The 27052-nt window shown below is 43.5% G+C and overlaps 1 protein-coding gene across 1 annotated transcript in view; it reads left to right on the top strand.

Moving 5' to 3' along the window:
* LOC310774948 (glycine receptor subunit beta-like) overlaps window positions 1-27052 on the top strand; it is a gene marked incomplete at both ends in the record, with an annotated part of 179746 nt that overhangs the window by 136331 nt on the left and 16363 nt on the right. The window contains 2 exons of the mRNA XM_083635038.1: window positions 4900-5052; window positions 22133-22281. Coding sequence (XP_083491164.1) covers window positions 4900-5052; window positions 22133-22281 — 302 coding nt within the window. The remainder of the gene's footprint in view (window positions 1-4899; window positions 5053-22132; window positions 22282-27052) is intronic.

Here is a 27052-nt window from a genome sequence, read left to right on the forward strand (position 1 = left end):
TACACTGACACATGTACACTGATATTGATTTGTTTAGGTGGCCGTTGTTTTAGGTGGCTAAATTATGTTTTAGTTCTTGGCCCCATGTACTAGAGAGACAGAGGCTGCTGCTGCAGAGTGCCGGGTCTCGATAAACGGTGCGCTCAGCAGGGTGTTCCACAGCCCGCCCGCTTAAACTGTGAATGCAGATTGACTGAATTTCGTGGATCTAAATGGCACGCAACAGGGGTGTTTCTAGTTCCTGAAGACATTGGGGGCTTTAGCCAGGTACCCCGACGGGGAGGGGGGGAAAGGGTGGAGGGGGCTCCCCTCCCCCCCACGTAAATTTTTTTGGTTTTTCCAATCCGTAAATGTTGTGAGTCATTTGAGATGAATACAGAAGAACAAGATTAGTGGGTCTCAAAGTGAGGTCCAGGGACCACCAGAGGTCCTTGATAGGGTTCTGGCAGGAGTCCACTTAGCAAATTCATTAATTGATAAATGTCAGCATTAGCCTCTTTCACTTACAAGAAGTTCTCACCACCTCCCCTCCTCATCCTCTGGTCTGGTCTCCTCAACTCTCCTCTCCTCTCCTCTCCTCTGCTGTGGTCTGGTGTCCTCTGTTTTGCTCTGCTCCACTCCCCTCAGGCTGAGATGAGAAAAAAACAAACAGAAAATATCACTAGGCTATGCAGGACAAAATTATCAGTTACTATTGTCATAGTGTGTCATTACATAATGTTTCTGCTTCACTCCTCACCACTTCCTCTCCACATGAGCTCATCATCTCACTATGAAATTATTCACACAAATGACATGCATCAACATGCACAGCATCACAGTAGCTACAACTATGAAATTATCTTGTTATTTAGTTGTTTAGTTGTGAAGATATTTTCTGAGATAAATGGGCCTGAAAATATCTTCACACAGAATATTATTAACCATACAACCTACCAGGGGCCGCGGAAGGCTGTTCAAGTAGGTTGGGCTCAACCGCAAAAATTAGACTAGACTACATCAGACAACAATATGAAACTTTTTGAAGTTTACTCCATTAGTTAAATGAAGCTTATTATCGGAGACAGGTGAGTTTAGGCTATTTGCATAGGGCCGTGCGGCGCTGTCCCTGCTACTGAAATGGAGCGGAGTTGTGGTTATAGCCTATATCAATCCGATTCCGGTATCAATCAATGAATTAATCAAGCATCACTTCGATTCAGCCTCGTGGTTTAAATAGTGCTACTACTACTTTGCGAACAGGAGGGATAGAATAATACACATCAAAGTAGTGAAACACAAAAAAGCACCAGCTGATGCTGCACCTCGGCAACACACACTTTCTCCCCTCTCTCCTCCTCCACACACACGCCAGACTCACCATATTTTTCTCTCTCTATCTCTTTACATTCTGCCGAAGAACTGCGTCCTCTTGTCGTTGCTCTGGACGAACTCCCTTGCAATCACCGAAACATCCACTTTGTCCAAATAGTCCTTGTGTGTATGGCCGCACATCAGGCTATTAAGTCTTTTTTGTGTCATTGTTGATCGCATATAGGTCGTTGATCACATAATATATATCAATCAATAGGTCTTTAAACGACGGAGGGACGAGAAAGACCTCTCGGCGCTGGCAGACGACACGGGGATTGTATAAAACAACTTTAACAGTTTGTGTACATCTGGCAGGAGTGTTTTTGCCACAGGTGTATTGTTCATTGCTGACACAACAGATGACACGGTTAGGGGTTTGCCTGCTTCCTCCTCGCCCTCCTCGAAAAGCTTGATTGTGTCTGGCAACATATCACAAACATAGCACAAAACGACGGTCCAACTCCCCAAAAGTAGGTCGGGCTTAAGCCCGGGCTCCGCGGCCCATGCGTCAAGTAGCGTAGATATAACATCACTACGTCCGCTCTAAGTTTCAAAATAAAAGTACCATATGATACAAAAACGGCACCATCAGAATTTAGTTTTACAGGAAGCGTGTACCTTAATAAAATACCTTCACAGGAGTTACTGGGGGGGGTTCGTACACTCTGACTGAGTTGGTTTCTTCCATGATGCGTCATCATGGGAAAAACCAACTCGACGGGGGAAAGAGGGGGGTTTCGCTGCAAGCACTGACTTGAGAGGCTGTTCATAACCTCCGGGGCTAGGAAAAAACATCCGGGGCTCTAGACCCGGAATCCCAGGGCTGGCGACGCCCATGGCACGCAACAGTCCCCTCTAGTGGAGGCTCTTCTCACACCAGTTCTCACACTGGTGTTACGGTTTGTCACAAATTTGTTGAATGGCGGGGGGCAAGGCCGTGGAAGATCCTATACAACAAACAGACATTGAAAGTTATATTTATTGATAATGTCACAGTGATGATAGCTGTTTTTTATCCAGGACCTTCAACGCTTGCTTGAATAGAGTAAGGAGTGGCTGTGTCATTGTTTTATTGGCCTGGGACCACGTAGTGGCACAATAAGACAGATGTGATCAAATGAAAGAATGAAGATACAGTTTCGCCGCATCAGTGCTCAGCTGACATCGAATGAATCTAAATTGCCGAAGATTACGTTTGACAGTCCCTGCAGTTTTCTTTATGTGCTTTATGAAGGAGAGGTTGCTATCTAAAATAATGCCCAACTCCTGGACAACCTCCACCCTCTGACCCTTAACAAAGATGTCGGGGGGTGTTATTACGCCTTTTCCATAGCGACTGTGAGCACAGATGCAGCTTTCTGTTTGGAGTCAGCATGTACATATATGACCGTGTCGTCCGCGTACATTTGGACTCTCACATCTGTGCAGATGTGGGGGAGGTCATTTATGTACACACCGAAGAAGACAGGACCCAGGACCGAACCTTGGGGAACCCCGGTAGAGCAATCTGGAAGTGAGGAAGTATGACCACTGATTCTAGTACAGTGCTTTCTGTTGTTTAAGTAAGATGTCATCCACTTCATCGTATGGGTCGAGACGTTATGTTTGGAAAGTGTTGATAGCAGTACATTGTGGTTGACTGTATCAAAAGCTTTTTTCAGGTCTATGAAGATTGCACCTACTACTCCTCCTTTGTCCAGCATGCTCTTTATTTCCTCTACAAAGTAACAGTTTGCCGTTTCCGTGGAGTGTTGAGGCCTGAAACCGAATTGCATAGGATGAAGTGGATGATGACTGGAGTTCAAGTGGGCTGTTAATTGGCATGCAACAACTTTTTCCATCACTTTTGAGAGGATGGGCAAGATGCTAATCAGTCTATAATTGCCTATTTCTGAGCGGTCGCCACTCTTAAAGATGGGAGAGATGACTGCCGTTTTCAGACCATCAGGAAAAACAGCATCTTTAATAGACCGATTAAGCAGCTTGGAGATTGAAGCGCACAAAGTAGTTGCATTCCGCTTAAAAATACAAGAATCAAGGCCATACACATCCAGAGCATTAGAGGCCTTCAAGGCCAATAGAGTCCTCAAAACCTCCTGTTCAGTTGGCTCAGTGAGGGAGAAGACAGGGTGGGCATGGTCTGGTGGAGAGATCACATCCTCCCTGTCGCCAAATGTTGTGGCCAGCTCCAAGACTGAGTCCCTGAAGAACTCATTAAAAGATGTTCTGATGACTTTCTCATCCTGAGTTAAGATATTATTTACTCTAATTTCAAGGCGTTTGGGGGCCTTGTCTTCCTTTCTTGAGATATTATTCATGTGTTTCCATACTAACTGACTATTAACTTTGGCTTGAGTTATGATATTTACGAAAAAAGTAGCTTTTGCCCGTCTAAGAGCATTTACTACTTTATTTCTCAGGCCTTTAAACACTAGCAGATCAGTAGTGAGTAATAACTCCACCTCCAATAACTTCACCTGGCGCAGGGCTCGTCAATCAAAGTGTGAGGATGACTAGCTGTTGTAAAAAATAGTTAACCCTTCCTTTTACAGTCTGGTAATTACCAGGTACTGACCTGGTAACTACCAGGTATTTATCCAGTAATTACAAGTATTTACTGGGTATTTACCTGGTAATTACCAGATGATTACCCGGTAAATACCAGGTAGTTACCCGGTATTTACTAGATATTTTCCTGACAACTACCAGGTATTTAACTGGTAATTACCTGGTATTTACCCAATAATTACAGATTATAGATTATCAAGCTCCACTATTACCCATCAATTAAATGTAAATGAAGTATAATCCAGTGTGAAAATGACTGAAGAAAACCTCATTAGGCTGAAACCTCTGGTATTATACTGCTGTGCATCATAAAATGAACTCTAAACTAGATTGTGAGTGCTGCCATTCTGTATATATGCAATTGCTGTACAGACCATTTCTCATGTTCCACTGGGCTGGCACCCAAAGAAAAGAAGACTGGAGTTGAGCACGCCATTTCTTGGACTAAATTAATTATGCTTAGTCTCGTAATGTATCTTCACATAACAGCAACGGTCTCTTGGCAAATGAAACAAACGTAACTGTTTCTGCCTTCAGTGAATACTTTTCACTGAAAAGTATACAATTTTCCAGCACTCCTGAAAGTGGCGGCCCTAGCTGTCAACTTCACCCTTCTTTGATTTGATTGTGCGTGTGGGGAGGTGGCATGGTATCAGTCACGGAAGTGACATCAAATCGTGACTGACAGAAGGACACCAGATCTCTCGCCAGCTCCCCTAGGCTATTTTATTATAGGATACTTCAAGTTTCCATACATTTTTTTGCAAGTAAGACTACTCTTACAATCAAAACAGTCAAACAATTGGGGTACAAAACAGTGTATTCTTGGTTAATCTGGACCTGTCTGCCTTATTTTCATGAGGAAACCTGGAAAGGTAGACAGATTTTCTGTTTTCCCAATTGTCCTGATCTCTTCAAACCTTGACTTAACATTTCTTCTGAATAATCCAAAATGCCCCTCTCTGCCTCTCTCTCCAGGATACTATACCTGCGTTGAGGTGATTTTCACGTTACGGCGGCAGGTTGGTTTCTATCTGATGGGAGTTTATGCTCCAACTCTGCTGATCGTGGTTCTGTCCTGGTTATCATTCTGGATCAACCCCGATGCCTCTGCTGCTAGGGTTCCGCTGGGTAAGTAACATGGACGGGCATGCACGCACGCACGCACGCACGCACGCACGCACGCACGCACACACACACACACACACACACACACACACACACACACACACACACTAAGAACACTGGTATACAAGGTTCAAGTTTATTATTAGTCCCAAAAGGACGATTTGTGCTGCAGCAAGCATAAAAAACACCACATAGCAAAACATGTACCACAACATAAAATCACTACAAATATATGTACAACCATTTACTATACAAATAAGTGTCTACCGTAACCCCTCGAGACCAGTTTTCATACAAACATTGTCACAGTACAGTGCTACTGTATTTCCATATTCATAGAAAAAATGCTAGCATTTCACATAAGTCAGCACTTATGTGACTCGGCAGCACTCGGCCCGAGTGGAGATGGGAAGAAAGGAGATTTTGTACTGTTTTTCGTGGCAAAAGGGACACTTAGACAAAGGCCAGATAGTAGCAGCTTGTACTCCGAGCTAAGAGGATGGACACCATCTGCACTATGTATTACCCCTTTCACACCAGTACCCTTTTTCGATGAGCACTTTTGGTCGAGCCGCACTGATTCGGTGCCGCATCTATATGCCGTCAAACCCACAATGCCGACAACCCGCAATGCTGATAGCCCGCTGATCCGATGCCGCCCTATTGTGCCTGCAGGTTATGAGATGCACCAATGTTAACCTAACCATAACCCTAACCATAACGCTTTGCGGCTTGTCGGCATAGTGAGCGGACCCGGCTGATTTGCGTTTCCATCACCAATTTGAACACGCCGAGCTGTGCAGCGCCTCCTCTGGAATGGGGCTAAAGCGTGCTGGACCTGCCTCCTGTGGTAACATCTGGCCAACTGCGGCCAGCCTGTGATGACCCCCCCTTCTGCCTTCTCCCCCTCAAACAATCATGTGAGCATAGATTGCGATACTCAAATCATGCTTGCTTACCAGAGAAAGGCATTTTTAAAACCCTCTGTGTTCAGTCTTCAGTACCTCTGCAACTTATAACTGAATCTCTGTGGTTTGAAGTTTAGTTTGTCTCCTGTGTTTCTGTTTGGACTTTCTGCTTTATTTTACCCTTTGCTGATCACTCGGCACTGTGTTACGTTACTGGTGAGCTGCTGTGTCATATTAAAGGAAGGCGTTGCCAATTTTCAACACGCTTTTTAGACAACAAAGAACAACTCATTAATTTCAACAATTAATATATTAATATTTTCAAGTAAAATAAGGGCTGCATTTAAAAATGCCTGGGGACGGCTTTAGCTCAGGAGCTAGAGCGGGTCGGCCAATGACGCAAGGGTTGGCGGTTCGATCCCCGCTCCCTCCCAGCTGCTGTCGTTGTGTCCTTGGGCAAGACACTTAACCCTCCTTGCCTCGTATGATTGGTATGATTGGTATGAATGTAAGACATGAATGGTATGATTGGTATGAATGTAGACATGAATGATGGTGGTTCGGAGGGGCTGTTGAGCGCCAATGTGTGGCTGCCACGCTTCTGAACCACCGGTACGAATGGTGTGAACGAATAATGATTCTGTGAAGCGCTTTGAGTCTTGGAAAGGCGCTATATAAATCCAATCATTATTATTATTATTAAAAATAAAAAACACATAGCAGAAAGCTTTTGAAAATGCATCTTAAAATAAAGTGCGTAAGAAAATTCTATAAAAGTAGCAGCTTGAGTTTCCATTTTTCTGGTTTTTGCAGTCTCAACCAAAATAATCTCAACATATACATAATTGAACAGCTGCTTTACACCTCCTCTTCTGTTATGAGTGTAGATGACTTGCTGACTAAGAATATTCATATTTAACCTGGCTAGTTGATGACTAATTTCATCCTTGTTTCACCAGACTAGCTAACCAAGAATACACTCATTTTTAACCAAACTACCTGTCTGAACTCATTCAAACTAAACCAGGCAAGGTGACCAACAATTCAACCAGACTGCAGCCTGGGGATAGTTAGTTGTACTGGGAAGGGGGGAGGGAGGGAGACAGACAGACAGACAGGCAGGCAGGCAGGCAGGCAGACAGACAGACAGACAGACAGACAGACAGACAGACAGACAGACACACACACACACACACACACACACACACACACACACACACACACACACACACACACACACACACAGTGTGGGTTAGTTGTTGGAATGTAAATTTCATTGGCCGAGTAGCGTCACGTGGGACTCTAAACCAGTACCGTAAATGCTAGAATAGACAGAAAAGCTGCGCCATTAAAAAATAGAAACCCAGCAACATTGAAGAAGAATCTCAATATAATAACAGCTTATAGGTCTGGGTCCGCATAGGATGGCGTCTCGGTCCGGATTCGGACCGCAGTCTGCCTATTAGTGACCAATGCTTAGGGTCCGATTTTCGGGGACAGTCCCCGTTTTTGGTGACCTGTCCCCAGATGGATGGAAAATGTCCCAGATTTTAGTACGGATTACCCCCCACAGTTCGACATGCAAGTGAACCCCGGATAAATTGATAATTTAAGTGAAATACAGTTTAACTGACGCTATTACTTTTTGAAAGTGTAACAATTAGTTGCAGTGAAACGAGACAGATGCGTCACGTTACGTTTGGGAAGGAGAGGGGGGAGAGCGAGCGACTGATTTAATTGATGACATCCCATAGTCTGTGAAGTTTGGGCATTTTCAGTGGTGTAACTGGGAAACTGGGCATGCTTGTCATCATTGAAATAGATCAATATGCTGCCTTCAGCTTGCTTGCCTTCCCCTCGAAGAACACAGACAGAGACAGCTCCGCTCGCTGTGAGCAACTGCCAGGGTGTGTTCAAACTGTAAAACGGTGTGCACCTTTTGCTACGGTTGCCAAGTTGTTTCCTCCACGATTTAAAGCACCGCTGTTTCCGTTTGAATACTGGTCAGTCAGTGGTTCTCAACCTATGGTATCGGTACTCCACGGGGCTCAGCTCCCTCTCATACTCTGGGCTGAGGGCTGAACCAGCCTTTGCCTGTCTGTGGCATAGGCGTGTAACCAATCAGATAGTGCTGAGGGCGGGACACTCAGCAAGACTACAGAAACAGACAGGAGAGGTTTCTGCATCAAAGTCAAAGTAGCAAATAATTGTATTATTAATGGAGTTTATTTATCTCGATTTTTTGGAGTAGGCTCAATAATTACTACATGTATTTGTTTATTTAAATTAATATTCTTGTTTCTATGTATACCAGAGATGGGCACTTGAGACTTGGTGACTTGGACTCGAGTCGACTCGAGTCCCTGTTTTGATGACTCGTGACTTGACTTGACAAAACCATAAATGACTTGAGACTTACTTGGACTTGGAAGTTAAAGACTCGAGACTTGACTTGACTTGAGAGGTGATGACTTGGATGACTTGTTTGTGTTTGTTACTTTAAAGTTTAAAGTAAACAATGAAATAATAACGTAACGTTGTCAAGTGTCTCTGTCTGTCCGGTAGCGTCATGCAGAGTGCATGGTGAGTGCAGCTGGAACGGCATTAGAAACCATTTCATTGGAGCGTGACTGACAGCCAATCATCCAATCACGACAATGCCATAAGGAGGAGCATGACTGAGTCATCCAATAACAAATTGTCATTCAGTCATGCTCCTCCTTATGACATTGTTGTGATTGGATGACTGGCTGTCAATCACAATCCTCACTGATTGAACACAGCCGAGTTCTGCAGACGCAGTGTTGCCAACTTGGCTACTTTGTCGCTACATTTAGCTATTTTTCAGACCCCCCTGGCGACTTTATTTCTCAAAAGCGACTAGCGACAAATCTGAGTATGGGAAGCAATGTCAATGTGTGGAATCCAGGTGAATCCACCCATGAATTGGTGTAGGTGCGGGTTTTCTCTGTCTCTCTCCTTGTCTCTGCCTGTCTGACCAACAAAGACACAGCACTTCTCCCAGGCGGGCGGAGTCAGCACTTCATATTACGATAGTCAATGACTATGACGCTGATGCGTGTTTTTGTTTGTTTGTTTTCTAGTGACTTACTGAGCAACCAATAGTGACTTTGCTTGGAAAAGAGTTGGCAGCACTGGGCAGACGGGACAGGGGCAGAATCTAAGAAAGTTTGATGTTGTAGTCTGGCTGTCAGTGTTTCACTTTTTAACAGTGATTGAGAGGAAATGTTTATTTAATATTTTTTACATTATGTTTTGATTGTTTAAGCTATTTGTTTTTGTTTGAATACATTTTAGTCTGGCTGTCAATATTTCACTGTTTAAAACGGACGTGGAGGATTAGGATTTTGAAGCAGTTATTGAAATAAATAAGCGTTTATAAACTTATTTGACTTTTGTATGATTACATTTATTTCACTGAATAGCAATGATTATAATACAAATTAAATTCATTTTTTAACAGGTTAGATACTGTAAATTGACCAATAATATCACTATTAGACAAGTACTAATGCCATGTTTTAATACTGCATCTGTCAAGGTAAGACTGCAGTATCTTGGGCGTGGGGGGGAAAAGTAACTTGACTTGGGACTTGACTTGTCTTAACTAAGGACTCGACTTGACTTGACTTGACAAACCCTGTGACTTGACTGGACTTGCCCAAAACAAAATGACTTGGGACTTGCTTGAGACTTGGACCAAATGACTTGGGACTTACTTGAGACTTGGACCGAAGTGACTTGGTCCCATGTCTGATGTATACCACTATGATGAGAACATCTGCACTGTTTGTATAGCCTATTTGAATGTTTTTTCTTTAATCAAAGTAGCACATTTTATATATCTTTTATTTTAGACAAAGAGAAACAGGGAAGCAGTTCAGACAGTATCATTCCAAGACAGTGGTACAGAAACTTCTGAAGTCCCAGAACTCCCCTAATATTTTTTTTTTTTAACAAGACAACCAGAACAAAACAACAAAAACAACAATCAACACATCCTAAAAATGAAAAACGGAAAAAAAAAAAAAAAGTCCTTCCTGTCCCCCCAGCCCTAAGATCATTTCTAACTGCTTAGATTCCTATTGTACAATCACATTCATACAGCAGAGATAATATAATGTATACAACCAAGTCCATGTTAGTTCATAATAGATTCCTTTTTACAACACTTGATGTCATAAATCGCTGATAAACCCAGGCAGAAAAAAATCAAAGATGTGCAAACATGAGGTTTTCTTTTCAACTGAACTGAAATGAAACAGGGCAGGTCCCAGTAGCACATACTAAAATTAATTTAAAAAAATTGCTGATCCGAAAAATGATCCAATCTGGGAGTTTTGTGATCTGTTGCAAAGTGGTCAAAATACATGAAACTGGAATTGTCCCACTTTTTATTATGCCTCCGGCGGCGATAGCCAGGCCGGAGGCATTATGGATCCGGGTTGTCCGTACGTCCATAAGTACGTCTGTCCGTACGAGGTTTGTTAATGCGATACCTGAGGAACGCCTTGACGGAATTTAATCAAATTTGCCTCAAACATCGACTTGGACTCAAGGATGAACTGATTAGATTTTAGTGGTCAAAGGTCAAGGTCACTGTGACCTCTCGAACGCCATTTTCAAGCTTGTTAACGCGATATCTCAGGAATGCCTTGACGGAATTTCATCAAATTTGCCTCAAACATCGACTTGGACTCAAGGATGAACTGATTACATTTTGGTGGTCAAACTTCAAGGTCACTATGACCTCATGAACGCCATTCCCAAGTTCGTTAACGCAATATCTCAAGAACGGCTTGATATAATTTCTTCTGATTTGGCTCAAACATCGACTTGGACGCAAGGATGAACTGATTCCATTTTGGTTATCAAAGATCAAGGTCACTGTGACCTCTCGAATGCCATTTTCAAGCTTGTTAACGCGATATCTCAGGAATGTCTTGATGGAATTTTTCCGAATGTGCGTCAAACTTGGACTTGGACTTGGACTCAAGGACATTGCGGTCGTTCTAGTTTCATAGATAATAACACTGGATATTTTAATTATCTATTGACTGCCGAACTGGAAATGTCCCCGATTTTCATTTCAGAAATATGGTCACCTTACCTATGCTGTACACCTTTAGACATGCTGTAATATTTCACAAGGTGAGTAAGGTCGCTTTCACATATAAGCTGGTGGACTCGATTCGGGTGGGTGAAGTTGCAACATTGTTGCAATTTTCATTTGGTCCGGTTCGCTTTCACCAGTGTTGGGGGTAACTCATTACAAAAAGTAACATATTACATGTAATATATTACTTTTAGCAGTAACTCAGTAATATAACTTATTACTAATAGGATTTGAGTAATATCATAACAGTTACTTTGTCAAGTAACTCAAGTTACAAATTGAGTTACATTTTATTAAATGAAAGCACAAAAAAGATACAATTATTTCCTAATCAAACTGTGTTTTTACGTAAATAACCACTATAGATCACAATAACAAAGGAAAAGAATAACATTTAGAATTTTGGATTGTTTACACTGACTTCAAGGCGGTTGAAATTATTTTTCGGGATGTTTCCGGGGCGGCGATGTCATTCTGCTGCTGCTGTTGTTTTGGTAAAAGTAATGCAAAAGTAGTGTAATAAGTAATGAGTTACTCTACACAGAAAGTAATATTGTAAAGTAACTTATTACTTTCAAATGAAAGTAACTAGTAATATGTAGTATATTACATTTTGAAAGTAACTTGCCCAACACTGGCTTTCACACAATTTGTCAAGCGCACCAAACTTTCTGAACAATGGCACGTGGTCGAAACAGTCACTCGTCTATTGGACAGAATAGAGAAGGGAAATCTCTCCTCTTCAGCATGCTTCTTGCCTGGCTGAGGGCTGACTGAACAATGACTTAACAACACAAGTGAATCCGCAAAACACAAACCATGGAGCAACATCTGCGAGACTGGGATTTCTGGTTTTACGTTGGTGTTACTATCAAATCAATATTTTACAATAATGTGCCCAATATGGGCAGCAGATGAGGCAGCAAGCTGTTGAACATTTAATTTTGCAGATGAGACGAGCGAGGCAGTACGTACCGAAGGAGAAGGCAAGCCAGCTGTTGAGAGACATGTTATTGTTATGACGACGTACGTCACGCGGCGCGCAGGTACTGTATATGTGTGCGCGCTGCAGTGTTTCTACTCATGATGCACTGCATGAGTGCATCAGATGCACTGGCGCTTCCTATCTGCTCTTGTGTTTAGTCCGGTTTGCTTTCACACAACAAACAAACCACACCAGGGTTCACTTGGAAACGAACCGAGAGCCACGTTTTCAAGTGGACCAGAGTTTGCTTGTTTGTTCCGCCCCGAGTTCCTTTGAGCTTTCACACCACCCCAAACGAAGTGGACTATCTGAGGAAACAAACTCTGACGCGTTTAAAGCGGACCAAACAGCTTATATGTGAAAGCCACGTAAGACAGCCATCTATCACATGACGGTGAAAACACTTCTTGCCGTCCAGAGACTTCAATGGCGGGGAAGCGTTACCTGTTAAAAGATGTCGGTAGACGGCAATGGCGGGGAATGAGTTAACAGTGTTGGGCAGTAACACATTACTACTAATTACAGTAACGCGTAAGTACAGTAACGGATTACGTGTTACTGTAATAATATTAATTTTCCCAGTAATGAGTTGTGTAACGAATTACTAATAAAATGTTTGTAATAATTGGGGCTGTGTTACGTGTTAATCGCGATGCGATTAAGGGCCGACCATAATGCGTTATTTTTTTTTATCGCGTTAATCGCATGGTGCTATTTTGTCCCTACGACGCACCCGTACTTGTAGTCAAGCCGGTCGCCATGGTTTCATGTCTCCTGTAAGTTTCAGGCATGGAAAAGAAAGGCAGCAACACGCTTCTAAATGGCTCATTTTACAAAAGAAAAATCCCAGTTGGCACGTTTGCTTTAACCGTTCAACATACGAACGACACTATGCAGAAACATGTGCCCAGCACTTCTTCGAAGTAGCAGAGCAATGGGACATTGCAAGGGAGGTGACCGGAATATGATAGCAGCAGCAAAAATCATGCCATACCAACACATGCCGTGCATTGCGCATAGTATACAGAGGACGATTACAACGTCAATCCGTGACAGTGGTTTTGAGAATGTATTGGCTGGACTGGTTGGACATTTTAAGCATAGTCCAGCAAATGCAGCAGAACTGCAACGAGAACAAGCAGAGAGAAGACAAGAGCCTGAACCTCTAATCCAAGACGTTTCCACCAGATGGAACTCTACTCTGAGCATGATCACTCGGCTGCTAAAAAACAAAGATGCCATCAGAGCTACACTTGATCTCCATCAGCAAAGGAACACTCCAGCCATGCTGACCAATGCAGAGTTTGATTAGATCCAAAAGCTTGAGACACTACTTGAACCCTGCAAGTAAGCTACTACTTAAACACACACACACACACACACACACACACACACACACACACACACACACACACACACACACACACACACACACACACACACACACACACATTGTAGACATTGTTACCTCCTGTCTACAAGGCACTTCTATTGAATTGAAAATACATCTAAAATTCAAGATCACAAAGTACATTTATTTGCATTAATTTGATTCCCAATCACGACACACTGGTAAGAATTATTAATATCAAATTAAAAAAGCTTTGATTGCAAAATAATGGCATTTTAAACATGTAATACAAAGATGCGATTAATCGCGATTAACTATAGTTAATCGCAAGATTAATCGCGATTAAGAAAATGTATCGTTTGACAGCCCTAGTAATAATATTACCGTTACCCCAAGATAAAACAACTTGTTACATCCTTACTTTTGTTGATTCCATTCCGTGATTGTGATGTGCCGCAAAACGACATGCAGTCGGCATTCACATGACCAAACAGGCTCCAAGCAGCATGGCATAACAACAATGCGTGACGTCACCGCATTAGCTTCGGAGCAGAGCCTGAGCCATGTAGAAATGTTTGTGTTCACTGGCTGGATATTTTCCCATTACTTTGATTTTGTCGGGAAGAAAGGTGACAAGAACATCAAAGCCAAATATAACCTGTGTAACCAGGTACTAAGACACGTTCCACTGTGAAAAACGCAACCTCAAACCTCCTAACACATGCACCTAACGTTAACGTTATGAAGCTCATGTACTACCACCAAAGGTAAGCACAGAAACAGTAAAACTGTTAAAATACAGAGAAATAATGTTAATCTCACAAGGGCACACTGTCTACTGCTGGCGGACGTCAATGTAACATTGCTATGTTATTATTGGCAGGTTAATGTTGCAGGGCTAACGTTATTTGTGACATTTTTTTTTATTTTTTTTATCTACCTGTTTTAGACCAAGGACCACAATGGAAATAAGTCTTGACTTTATTGTGCTTTATCCTTGATGTTATTCTTTGAGATCCGTGTCTGTACTTTGTTTAGTACACTGTATTTCAATTTGTAACCGTCAAATAAAATAAAATAAAATAAAATAAAATCACAAACTTCTTATGCAACAATGTAGGCTGCATTGCGTATATGCGTTGGCAGTTCACTTACTGCGTTTTTGAAAATGGATTTTAGTTATAGCTATAGTGGGCATGTAGCAATGCATTAATCCGTGTTTGTGTTGTCTGTTGTTATGCAGAAAAATCATCCATTCCATTCATCCATTTCATCCATCCAACCTACTGCCAAATAAATGGTTAAACGGCCCTTGGATCCTTGTGTTTTGATGTGCACACCAGTCAGAGGCTCTCTGATCCACACAGTTCCATAACCATCATCTTTGAAACAGTCAATTATCCCAACAACCATAGTCTTTGTCATGGTCCTTCGAACAGCCGGATTGAGCCTCTGACTGGATATGGATCCAAGGGCCGAACCACAAACCAACATGGAAGCAAGTGGGAGAGAGAGGCCACCTGCATACCTCCAGAACTACCACACCAAATTCCAGAACCAGGCCAGCTCTCCAAGGTCCAACCTGCTGTGGCAACCAGCCTTAAACCTCCTGTGGTGCTCAGCCCTAGTTTTAAACCTGCTGTGGCACCCAGCCTTAAACCTCCTGTGGTGCCCAGCCTTAGTTTTGAACCTGCTGTGGTGCCCAGCCTTAGACCTCCCATGTTACCCAGCCCTAGTGTTAAACCTGCTGTGGTGCCCAGCCTTAGACCTCCCATGTCCCCCAGCCCTAGTGTTAAACCTGCTGTGGTGCCCAGCCTTAGACCTCCCATGTTACCCAGCCTTAGACCTCCCGTGGTACCCAGCCTTAGTCCCACCACTGCTGTGGTGCCCAGCCCCAGTCTCTGACCTCCTGTGGCTCCCAGCCCTAGTCTTGAACCTCCCGTGGAGCCCATCCTTGTCGCCGACTTCCTGTGGGGCCCATCCTTCGTTGCCGACTTCCTGTGGGGCCCATCCTTCCTCGCGGACCTCCTGTGAGGTCCAGCCCTTGTCTCCGCCTTCCTCTGCGGCGCAGAGTTCTACGTCCGGGCCGGCCTCCTGAAGGATCCTGTCTGTGCCGTCCTCGGCATCGTCCAGGGCTGTTCAGCCCTGCCACCTGGTCGCCCTCCAGACCTGCTGCATCCTTTCAGCCCTGCCCCAGGCCGTCCAGATCCCTGCCCCTTGAGTGCCCATGCTGCCCATTACCTCCATGGGGCAGCCTTCTAGGAACTGTCACCTGACCAAACCAGCTTGGTATTCCACTTAATTCAAATACTCCATATTTGAAGGGGGGGCTGTTAAAAATCCCAAGCTTGATTTTCTGGACTTCATTTACCATAATGCATCACTCCCTCACCTGTTCCTCTTGCACCTCACCCAGCTGCTCACAATTGCCTAATCACCCTGCACACTCCCTTTAAAACCCCAGTCAGTTTCACCCCCAGTTGAGAGTTGGCCTGCCACCTGCAGCACCTTTTTTGAGCATAGCAAATGTTTGTACCGAACATTTGGCTCCCTAACCTTTGAAGATCTTTGATGCCCACCAGTAAGTGTCTTCTCCTGTGTAATACTTATGTAGTGATTGTTTGAGTTATACTTAACTGCTGTTATGCTGCCCAAATAATATGCATCTTGCTTGTGTACCTAGAATCTTGAAGTTCATGGAAGCCACTCACATACCTGTGAGAAACCTTTGCCACTCACTTACCTGTGAGAAACCTTTGCAGTGAATTTATGTAAGTAGAGAAAAGTTGATATTTAAAGGGGCAATATGTTGCAATTTGTTTTCTACTTACCTGTTTTCTTCCTTGTAAATAGGACCCTGCTGAAGGCTCAAAGACATTAGTTACCTTAGTGGATGCATTAAATGTAAGCCCATATACCTGTTTATTGCCAATTTTAGTTATAGCTATTGTGGGCATGTAGCAATGCATTAATCCTTGTTTGTGTTGTCTGTTGTTATGCAGAAAAATCATCCATTCCATTCATCCATTTCATCCATCCAACTTACTGCCAAATAAATGGTTAAACGGCCCTTGGATCCTTGCGTTTTAATGTGCACACCAGTCGAGGCTCTCTGATCCACACAGTTCCATAACATCATCTTTGAAACAGTCAATTATCCCAACAACCAGTCTTTTTCACTAAGCCTAAAAGTCCCTCTTTGATGTTCCCAGTAGATATATTACAAATCTGTGTGGAGTATATTGTAATAAAACCGTGGCTACTGATTTAACATTGTTTTTGTATCAGGTGACCCCTGGGGGGCCCCACAGTTCTTATTGCACTTTGTTTATAGATTAATAATGCTGCTCTGTTGAATATTCACTCATTTAGCACAGATGCTTTCGTTGTTCTTGTCAATGGACTAGTTTGATAGAGAAATAGTGGAATAACTGGTTCAATGGTGCAGTTTGCTGCCTGCCACCCCCCCACTGCCTGCCACCCTCCATGGTGCCCCCCCCACCCCCCGATGCGGTAGCTCTTTTTATGCCTCCGCCGGAGATAGCCAGGCCGGAGGCATTATGGATCCGGGTTGTCTGTCCGTCCGTATGTACGTACGGACGTCCGTCCGTACGATGTTTGTTAACGCGATATCTGAGGAACGCCTTGACGGAATTTCATCAAATTTGCCTCAAACATCGACTTAGACTCAGGATGATCTGATTCGATTTTGGTGGTCAAAGGTCAAGGTCACTGTGACCTCTCAAACGCCATTTTCCAGCTTTTTAACGTGATATCTCACGAATGCCTTGACGGAATTTAATCAAATTTGCCTCTAACATGGACTTACACTCAAGGATAATCTGATTAGATTTTGGTGGTCAAAGGTCAAGGTCACTGTGACCTCTCGAACACCATTTTCAAGCTTGTTAACGCGATATCTGAGGAATGCCTTGACGGAATTTAATCAAACTTGTCTCAAACATCGACTTGCACTCAAGGATGAACTGATTCGATTTTGGTGGTCAAAGGTCAAGGTCACTGTGACCTCTAAAACGCCATTTTCCAGCTTGTTAACGCGATATCTCACAAATGCCTTGACGGAATTTCATCAAATTTGCCTCAAACATCGACATGGACTCAAGGATGAACTGCCTAGATTTTGGTGGTCAAAGGCCAAGGTCACTGTGACCTCTCGAACGCCATTTTCAAGCTTGTTAGCGCAACATCTCAGAAATGCCTTGACGGAGTTTCATCAAATTTGCCTCAAACATCGACTTGGACTCAAGGATGAACTGATTAGATTTTCGTGGTGAAAGGTCAAGGTCACTGTGACCTCACAAATGCCATTCCCAAGTTCGTTAAAGCGATATCTCAAGAAAGGCTTGATGGAATTTCTGCCAATTTGGCTCAAACGTCGACTTGGGCGCAAGGATGAATGGATTACATTTTGGTGATCAAAGGTCAAGGTCACTGTGACCTCACAAACGCCATTTCCAAGTTGGTTAGCGCAATATCTCAAGAACGGCTTGATAGAATTTCTTCTGATTTGGCTCAAACATCCACTTGGACGCAAGGATGAACTGATTCCATTTTGGTTATCAAAGGTCAAGGTCACTGTGACCTCGAATGCCATTTTCAAGCTTGTTAACGCTATATCTCAGGAATGTCTTGATGGAATTTCTTTGAATTTGCCTCAAGCGTCCACTTGGACTCAAGGATGAACTGATTAGATTTCCGTGGTCAAAGGTCAAGGTCACTGTGACCTCACGAATGCCATTCCCAAGTTCGTTAAAGCGATATCTCAAGAACGGCTTGATGGAATTTCTGCCAATTTGGCTCAAACGTCGACTTGGGCGCAAGGATGAATGGATTACATTTTGGTGATCAAAGGTCAAGGTCACTGTGACCTCACGAACGCCATTCCCAAGTTGGTTAACGCAATATCTCAAGAACGGCTTGATAGAATTTCTTCTGATTTGGCTCAAACACCCACTTGGACGCAAGGATGAACTGATTCCATTTTGGTTATCAAAGCAAAAGGGCACTGTGACCTCTCGAATGCCATTTTCAAGCTTGTTAACGCGATATCTCAGGAATGTCTTGATGGAATTTCTTCGAATTTGCCTCAAGCGTCCACTTGGACTCCAGGATGAACTGATTACATTTTGGTGGTCAAAGTTCAAGGTCACTGTGACATCACACACCCAATTTCCAAGCTCTGTAACGCAACATCACAGGAGCGCCTTGACGGAATTTCTTCCAATTTGCCTCAAATGGCGATTTGGACTCAAGAATGAACTAATAGCGGAGGCGTAAGTCTGCGTTGCGGTCGTTCTAGTTTTTTATATTTGATTCTCAATCTTACCAATATATGAACAAAACAAAAAGACAAGCTCAGACACAGGAAAGGAAAACAAAGAAAAACATACATATAATATGAGCAGTTATTATAATGAGGGGGTGAGGGGTTCCAATATGAAGGAAACCCCCAGGGGGCACCGGGAGAACATGCAAACTCCACACAGAAAGACCCTTCCAATGACCCCACCCGGGCTGTGGGCACTCGAGGAAATGCAGACGGCTTCAGTCCTTCAGCGCTCACAGCGTCCCAGGTGGGAATCGAACCCAGGACCTTCTAGCTGTGAGGCAACAGCTCTACCAGTGAGCCACCGTGCCCCCTTAGTTTTTCTAATACTAAGGTATCGGCCCCTTCAGCGGCACAGTGTGCATGCACTGTACTGATGACTGCACAGTGCATGTGCCAGATGGCAAACGAGGAAGTAACTTTGATTATACTCTTGTAAGTTTGGTTACTCGTTTAGTTCTTGGTGTGTGGATTTACTACGAAAATGACGTTTCACATAACTATGGATTATTATTTCATCACGTTGTGAGTAGTACACGAGTCACCCCATGTACATGTGAGTGTTTGTGTTGCTGTTGCAATGTGTATTTTGGGTGACTGGTCACTAGCATTGTAGTGCTAGCTACGTAGCAACGATGGCTGTACCGCTCTTTGTAGGGCACGCAGATTGAAAATAAAACCATGTACATTCTAGTTTTTGTATAGACAATATGACAAATGGCCTAAACTCCCCAAATGTTGGCGTATCCCTTCAATCCCTTAAACCTTTCAGTTTGAAGACCAAAATTATTTTGCTGTAACACTTGACACGCTCCAAAAAGAAAGACACAAACAAACTCATTTTTACTGCTCGCAGTTAGCCTGGTAGAATACTGTTGTTAGCCGTGTAGCCCCAGTTAGCCTGCTAAAACACTGATGTTAACCCTGTAGGACTCTACTCTCCGTAGTACAGTCAGATTAGATTGGTTGAACTGATTTGGTTTCCTCCTTGTTCCCTTCATCAGGTACCTAACCTCTGTCCTCTGTCTCCATCCATCCATCCACCCTCTCTTCCACTATGGCATCTCTCCATCTAGTTGACAGTGAGTAGCATGTTGATGACATCCTCATACCATCGAATCATGTCATCACTACCATGCTTCAACCATCTCAGAGGAAAAATATCCACTTCCTCCCGCTCTTCTTTCTTCACTTATTTGTTTTTATTTGCATGAATGTCACATTTAAAGCTAGAGTGCGTAACTTTCACACATAAGTGAACCTCCGTTACATTCAATCCTTTGCCAAATGAGCTGATTAAACGTACAATATATAATTTTTGCCCACTAGGGGTCTAACACTCAAACACAAAAGAAGCGTTGTGCCGTAGTGTGGAATCATTGGAGCAGTTTTAATTTAGATTTGGACTCTGTAATTACAACAGTTAGCCCTAACCGTAAAATGCTGAATACAGCAGCTTCACATTGAAATATGGTGACCTCTGGTTGATTGTAAATGTAATGTAACTCGATATCTCGCACGCTACGGTCGCTCGATTGCTTGGCTCGCCCTACAGCTTGCATATGCAACTCGGCTGCTGTGTGGCCTTGCCTGCCCTATTAGCGCGTGCAATGTGTCCCTTTCTCTCTCAGTCTCTCCCCCTCTCTCTCCCTCAGTCTCTCTCCCTCTCCTCTCTCTCCCTCTGCCCCAGTCTCTCTCCCTCTCCCTCAGTCTCTTTCATTAATAAGGGTCAGCATTTGACCATTGGTCTTAGTATTATTGTTATTATATTATTATTATTATTATAGTTACTAGGAATATTGACACATCTCTCTGCCGTGTGAAGCTATCCACACTATTAAACTTGCATATCTCTCTTTACGCACAGACACGAGCGGCTGGGCTGGTGAGGGGTGCGCTCTCTCTAATGTCTGTCTCTCGCTCTCTCGCTGTCTCGCTCTCTCACTCTGCTTCTCTCTCTCTGAATCTGAAGCCAATAAAACGTGAAAAGTCATGAAAATGCTGTGCAGTCCTGCATAAAGCATAAAGGGTGCATGTGGTCACCCTACGTTAAAATCATTGTTTCCCCAAATGGACTTCGACGGACGAGGCTGCTAGCCGCGCTGTTGCTAATGTTAGCTCACCCTGTTTCTAGCTCCACAACTTGTTTAAAAGGATAGAATTCATCTGTGTTCATCATTCAGGAGGTTTGTACTGCAAGCCGGTTTATACTACAGTAGATGTCTCCTCTCGAAAACAAACAGGCTCGCTAATTAAAATGGGCCAATGGGAGTTTGGCAGAAACTGGACCTGAGGCGAGCTGTTTCCTGGGTTTCTCTAACATAACTATCTACTAACGTTAGATCCAGACTAAAATCCTTCACCTGGTTAAAAGATAAAGATGACCAATATCTAAAAAGGGACAGTGATGTGACTTGAAAAAGTAAGAAACTTGACCATTAATTGACTGGAAATGCAGATAACAGCCAGTCATTGACGTCATCGACAAGTAACTTACCTGACACGGTCCGTGTACTTGAATAAAATTATGGATTTCTCTGGGTTTGACCATTTTGTAAACATTTGGTATAATGTAAGTACACAACTAAAAAAAAATATATATAACAGGGGGCTACTCGTTTTTAGATATTGTAATGCTATAATAATATAAGGCTAATGCCAAATCCTATATATTGTATATTTAAGCCTATCGTCATCAGATAACCTTCTCTGTAGTCCACAGTAGACCGGAGATTTCAATCTGGTGTCGCCCGGCAACATTCCCATGCCGGTCTTGATCATGCGCACCAAAGACTTTCGCCCCACCAGGCAGCCTAATTTCCAGTTAGCCTGCTGCTAACTTGAATTGGGATACATAATTCAGTCATGCAGCTCTTCTAGACTTCAAATGCTATTGGACTGAATGCATCACATTCTGAAGAGAAACAAGTCATTTTGTGAGGTCTGTCTGATGGCTGTGATGTTGCATTCATGCGCTGCTCGGATTGTCCCATTTCCCGAGTTGGGAAGTGGTTCTTCCTCGGTGTTCATGAGATTTTAAGTGGTAATGTGGAAACAACATTACAACAACAACACAAAGAAGATGTCTTGTATTTTATTGCTCAGAGCGTTTAAACAGAATGAAGCTGTTTACAGTTTTTGCATGACAACAAACAGCACAGGAAACGGCCGGGAGTTTGTGATAATTTCCCCCGACACCACTTCAATGCAGCACACATACTGACAAAGACAAAGGCAAAGGCGCTGTACTCCAAAAGTTACACATTCTAGCTTAAAAAAAACAACTAATTATTAATAGTATTATTGTTGTTGTTGTTGTTGTTAATATTCATGTAATAATAACTATGTTTTCTAGGTATTTTATCAGTTCTCTCTCTGTCCAGTGAGAGTATGACCTTGGCTGCAGATCTTCCTAAGGTTTCCTATGTGAAGGCCATTGATATCTGGCTCATAGCCTGTCTACTATTTGGGTTTTCATCCCTGGTGGAGTACGCTGTGGTGCAGGTCAGTTCTCATACACAAACACAAACATTTAAATACTCAAATGCATACAAAATACTTGATCATGAACATCAGTTTTTAACATGTCTTCTTGTCCCACAGTATCAGGTTTGTATTAAGTGTTCAACAGATATAGGGCTCTACCCTGGCCTTAGGTGCTAAACTGGCGTTAGACGCAAAAAAACACGCTTTGGGCCTGCCTAGGCGTGACTCGGGAGGATACTGTCATGTTTTTATGCCCTGAAAAGCGCTTTACGCTGAAGAGGCGTGGCACAGTGCCAGAATGGCCGTTTCGGCCTTAAATACCAGCCTAAATTGATCTTCCCAAAGGGCGTTAATTTTGCAGTTAACACTTTTCAAAACCAGGCCTTATTCAGTGTGCTGGGGATATAGCCAGTAACCTAGGCCTAGCTACTGCAAAAGTTAACTGTTGAAAATTCGATGTCTGGTTTTGTCACGAGTAGGGATGGGTACCGAACTCGGTACTTTTACAGGCACCGACCGAAATACGTCGGTACTGCCCCGTACCAGTTCACATAAAAACGAACGGTACCTAATTTCGGTACTTGAACGCATCTGAGTAATAGAAAGAGAGTGGGTAAAATAGAAATTCCGACGGAACCTTAAGGCAACACGCGAGAGCACGTTACGTCAGTACGTCACTCTACCTGAAACATCAACAAACACTACCAAGATAGACTCAGACAACACTGGGCAACATTTGTGATGTGAATTGCAAAGCTGGCCAGGGAAACACCTCAAACTTGAGGAAGCATGGTCAAACACAAGATATATTTAGCTAAATGCTGAAGACTGTAACGTCTTAGATAGGCTGAGGGTGAATGAAGCAGATACCGCACTGCAGCTACGTTAGCAGCACCTCCTCAGCTGTAACGTTGAGAGAGGCATCGACTTCTATAACATCAGGTAATGTTATTTAATTAGCTAGCGTTAGCTGGATAAGTTGTTTCACTGCCGTTGTGGTTGTTAGATAACGGGGCTTTTCACTGTCTTCACAACGACTGCAAACGTTACTACGTTAACACGTTAAGTGCCATAGCCGAGATAGCTCGTCTTACATAATCCAACGCTTGAGTGCCAGAGCCGAGATATCTCGTCTTACATAAACTTTTTTTTTTTTTGACGGTGGGACATCAATCAACAACTTTTACATCTTCGAGATCACTATTGGAGCAAGAGAATGTGTATAATCTATTTTACCGACCCACTAAGTGTTGACAGTGCTCCCCCAGACGAGCGAAATCAAAGAAAAAACTGCCGCGGGAGCAAGCCATTCAAGGAAATGGCGAGGCGATTTTACAGTAATCCATTCGAGACTTGTCTTGCCCGAGAGCGGCCGGCGCAGGCAGCAGCACACAGAGAGCGGAGAGCGATTTGCAAAATAGATTATAGGTGAAACACACTTTGAAACACCTCAGAAAGGCCAGAATCAACATCTGCCCATCGCCCACGCATTCCCCGGCCCATCTTGACTCGCACAAGGAGTGTCCGCACGCAGGCAAGCAGGCAGGCAGGCACGCAGGCAGGCAGGCAGGCAGCAGCAACGCGCTTCTGACACGCCCGCTGTAGAGCCAGGAGGAAGGAGGAGAAGACACACGGAGGGAGGAGTTTGAATGAGAGGGGTGTTTCCTGTTGTTATGGAGGAAATTACTGTTCAAAACTATTGTTTAGAATGTCTGACGGTCTTACTGATGCCAAAAATGAATGGTTAAAGTGACTCTTCTATCGAATTTCACAAAAAGCCATTTATCTCTGAATAAATTTCCAGACGCTGAAACCATGCTGTACTCAACGGCTAATATCTACATAACTACTAACTCTGCAAACTAACTCTTTTAGACAGAGAAAGCACACATTCTATTAGTTATTTTTAGATGATTGGTGTTCATGAATTCTTAACAGAAAATAATCCTCGGCTCTTGTAAAATGAGCCAGAATCCTCAAAAAAAAACCTGGCACAACTTACCTACAGGATGAAAAAATGGCTGGCACTCAATGTGTTAAACGTTAAACGCTAACGTTACTCTTGCTGCAGTAATTGTCAAGGGTTCAACAGAACGTATTTCCAAAGCCTGTATAGTAGCTATCAACATGAAATAAAAAGCATTTGAGAGCTTAAACCCGTGGCTTTTTATTTGGAAGGTTTACATTTGCCATAATCTTTATTAACATTTCTTAAAATGCATTAGAATATTTTTATTTTTATTTTTTGGGGTTAAAGATAACATCTTTTTTAATGAACATTAGGGCAAATATAATACAAAAAGCCAAAGGGTTAAGCTCTCAAATGCTTTTTATTTTATGTTTCTATGTGCTACAGAGCCTGAGATATGAAGGCTTGAGTGAATACCGACCGCTCTCTCTGAGAAGTTTGGATTTTTTTTTTTAACAACTGTAATTTTTTTTGTTATTAGAGCGTGTAAAGTACCGAAAATGGTACCGTTTTGGGTACCGTACCGAATTCCAGGTACCGGTATCGTACCAGTATCGGTTCAAATGTGAACGGTACCCATCCCTAGTCACGAGTAGCCTACAGCTGAAGTCCCTCTCGCCATCAAGCAGACAGTGACAGAAGCATGTGTCTTTATGTGCGCCAAGGGGAAAATTACGGACAAAGTTGGTGGGAAATGCAAGGCTACTGCGTGCGTAATTACGCAGCGGAGATGCAGGAGAGATGCAGATTCAGTGCGCCGGCCCCGGGGATGCACCCACGGCGTTATTCGATCAGTCACTCTGCCGTTATCTCACTCTCTCTCCCCCCTCTCTCTCTCACTCCCTCTCTCCCTCTCTCTTGCGCGTCAATTTCTGCCCCTATAGCGCACTGCAAGCATCAGATCTAAAATGTAGGCTACACCACAGAATGACGACCATTACTATTTTGGGGGAAATTACACTAATTTATATGCACTAGACAGGCACAATGACTGATGAATAAAAAGTTGTTATACCGTAGTTTTTTGTTTTTTCCCCCCCCGATTTTTTTACCCATTTTTATCCCCCTTTAGTGCTAATTTAATTTATTTATCCTGGTTGCTACTCCACCCTCTGCCGATCTGGGGAGAGCCGAAACTGGCTCCATGCTTCCTCCGAGACATGGGCAGTTAGCCAGCCGCTTCTTTTCACCTGACAGGGGAAGCTTCACCGGTAGGACATAGCACGTGGGAGGTTCACGCTATTCCAACCAGTTCCCCTCCCTCCGAACAGGCGCCCTTAACGACCAGAGGAGGAACCACATTAGCAACCAGGATATTGCATGTTTTTGGTGAAGGGGGTTCCTATATGAAGGAAACTCCCGGGAGGCACGGGGAGAACATGCAAACTCCACACAGAAAGGCCCTTTTGACGACCCCACCCGGGCGGTGGGCACTCAAGGACATGCGGACGGGCACGCATTCCGTCAGCGTTCACAGCGTCCCAGGTGGGAATCGAACCCAGGACCTTCGAGCTGTGAGGTGACAGCGCTTACCACTGCACTACCTTACCCCCCCTAGTTATACCGTAGTTTTGAGCCCCTGTCATTCAGAGGCTGTTGCATCATCCTACCTGTCTGCCATGCAGAGGGGGAGAAGAAAAGGCAGCGAGAGAAAACGATGCAATCATCAAACTTTCACCAATCTAATCTCATCATGACATCCAGGGATAGACTATATTTTTCTAGCCGATGCATTTAGATTTAGAACATTATTCTCACTTTGCTCTTGCTATAGTGTAGCGTATTTACATGCTTGCTGTATTTAAACTGCCGTGAGATTTGTTTGAGGAGCATATGGAGACAGACGGGGATGAAAGTGGGCAGAGAGGGACGGGGGGAGCTCAAAGCACTTTGGTCGGGCTTTTCTGAACGGATTGGATCACTCCGTGGAATCGGAGCTTGAAATGGAATAATGTGATTGGTTTACTGCAGATCGCCAATGGCCACAGTTGTGAATAATTATATGCAAATGTAAGGCCAGGGGGAGAATAGAGCCCATAGAGTTTTGAAGGCAGCTAACAATATGAATATTTAGGTACAAGCCATAGTGCTGTAACCCCATTGTTTTTGCTGGAATTTTCTTTCTTTCTTTCTTTCTTTCTTTCTTTCTTTCTTTCTTTCTTTCTTTCTTTCTTTCTTTCTTTCTTTCTTTCTTTTTCCACCCTAAAATAGCTCAGAATCCATAAGGCCTGCAGCAACCATATTTGGCAAGTGGGCTCCTCCTACTCAGGCAAGGCAGCTCACACATATTAGCCAGATGGTGGTGCTATGACAGGCAACTTTACATTTTGGGCAATAACGATAGTTATGTATTGTAACTCATAGGGCAGAGCTCCGTACTTTCGGTGGATGGTTGTAAAGATGACGGATCCTTTTTTCCTCACTAGCCCAGAGTGAGAGTAAGACCAGCCAGACTCTCTCCTGCACGGGTACAGCGCAAAACCAAGATAGTCTGGCAAGCGAGACTAGGGTCGGCCTCAGCCTCGCTGTCCTCACAGCGGAGCTCAATTTCAGCGGAACGTAGCAGTTGGAGGCGGAATGAGCCAAGGGAAGAGCCCTGCAGCCGATCCACTCTGGCGAGTCAGTGACTCCATCAGCGGCCTAATAATCAATTTGATCATTCTCCCCCTCATGGGGTCCGCTCACTATGCCGAAAACCTGCAATGCCGACAACCCAATGGGGCTAATTGGGCTTTGTACAACTTAAGAATTTTGATATAACATGAAAAACACATATTTAGAAAAAGTCATGGACTGGTGGAGTCATACCTTTTATGAAAA

Source organism: Poromitra crassiceps (genome assembly GCF_964638095.1).
Source record: "Poromitra crassiceps genome assembly, chromosome: 4".
Lineage (NCBI taxonomy): Eukaryota > Metazoa > Chordata > Actinopteri > Beryciformes > Melamphaidae > Poromitra > Poromitra crassiceps.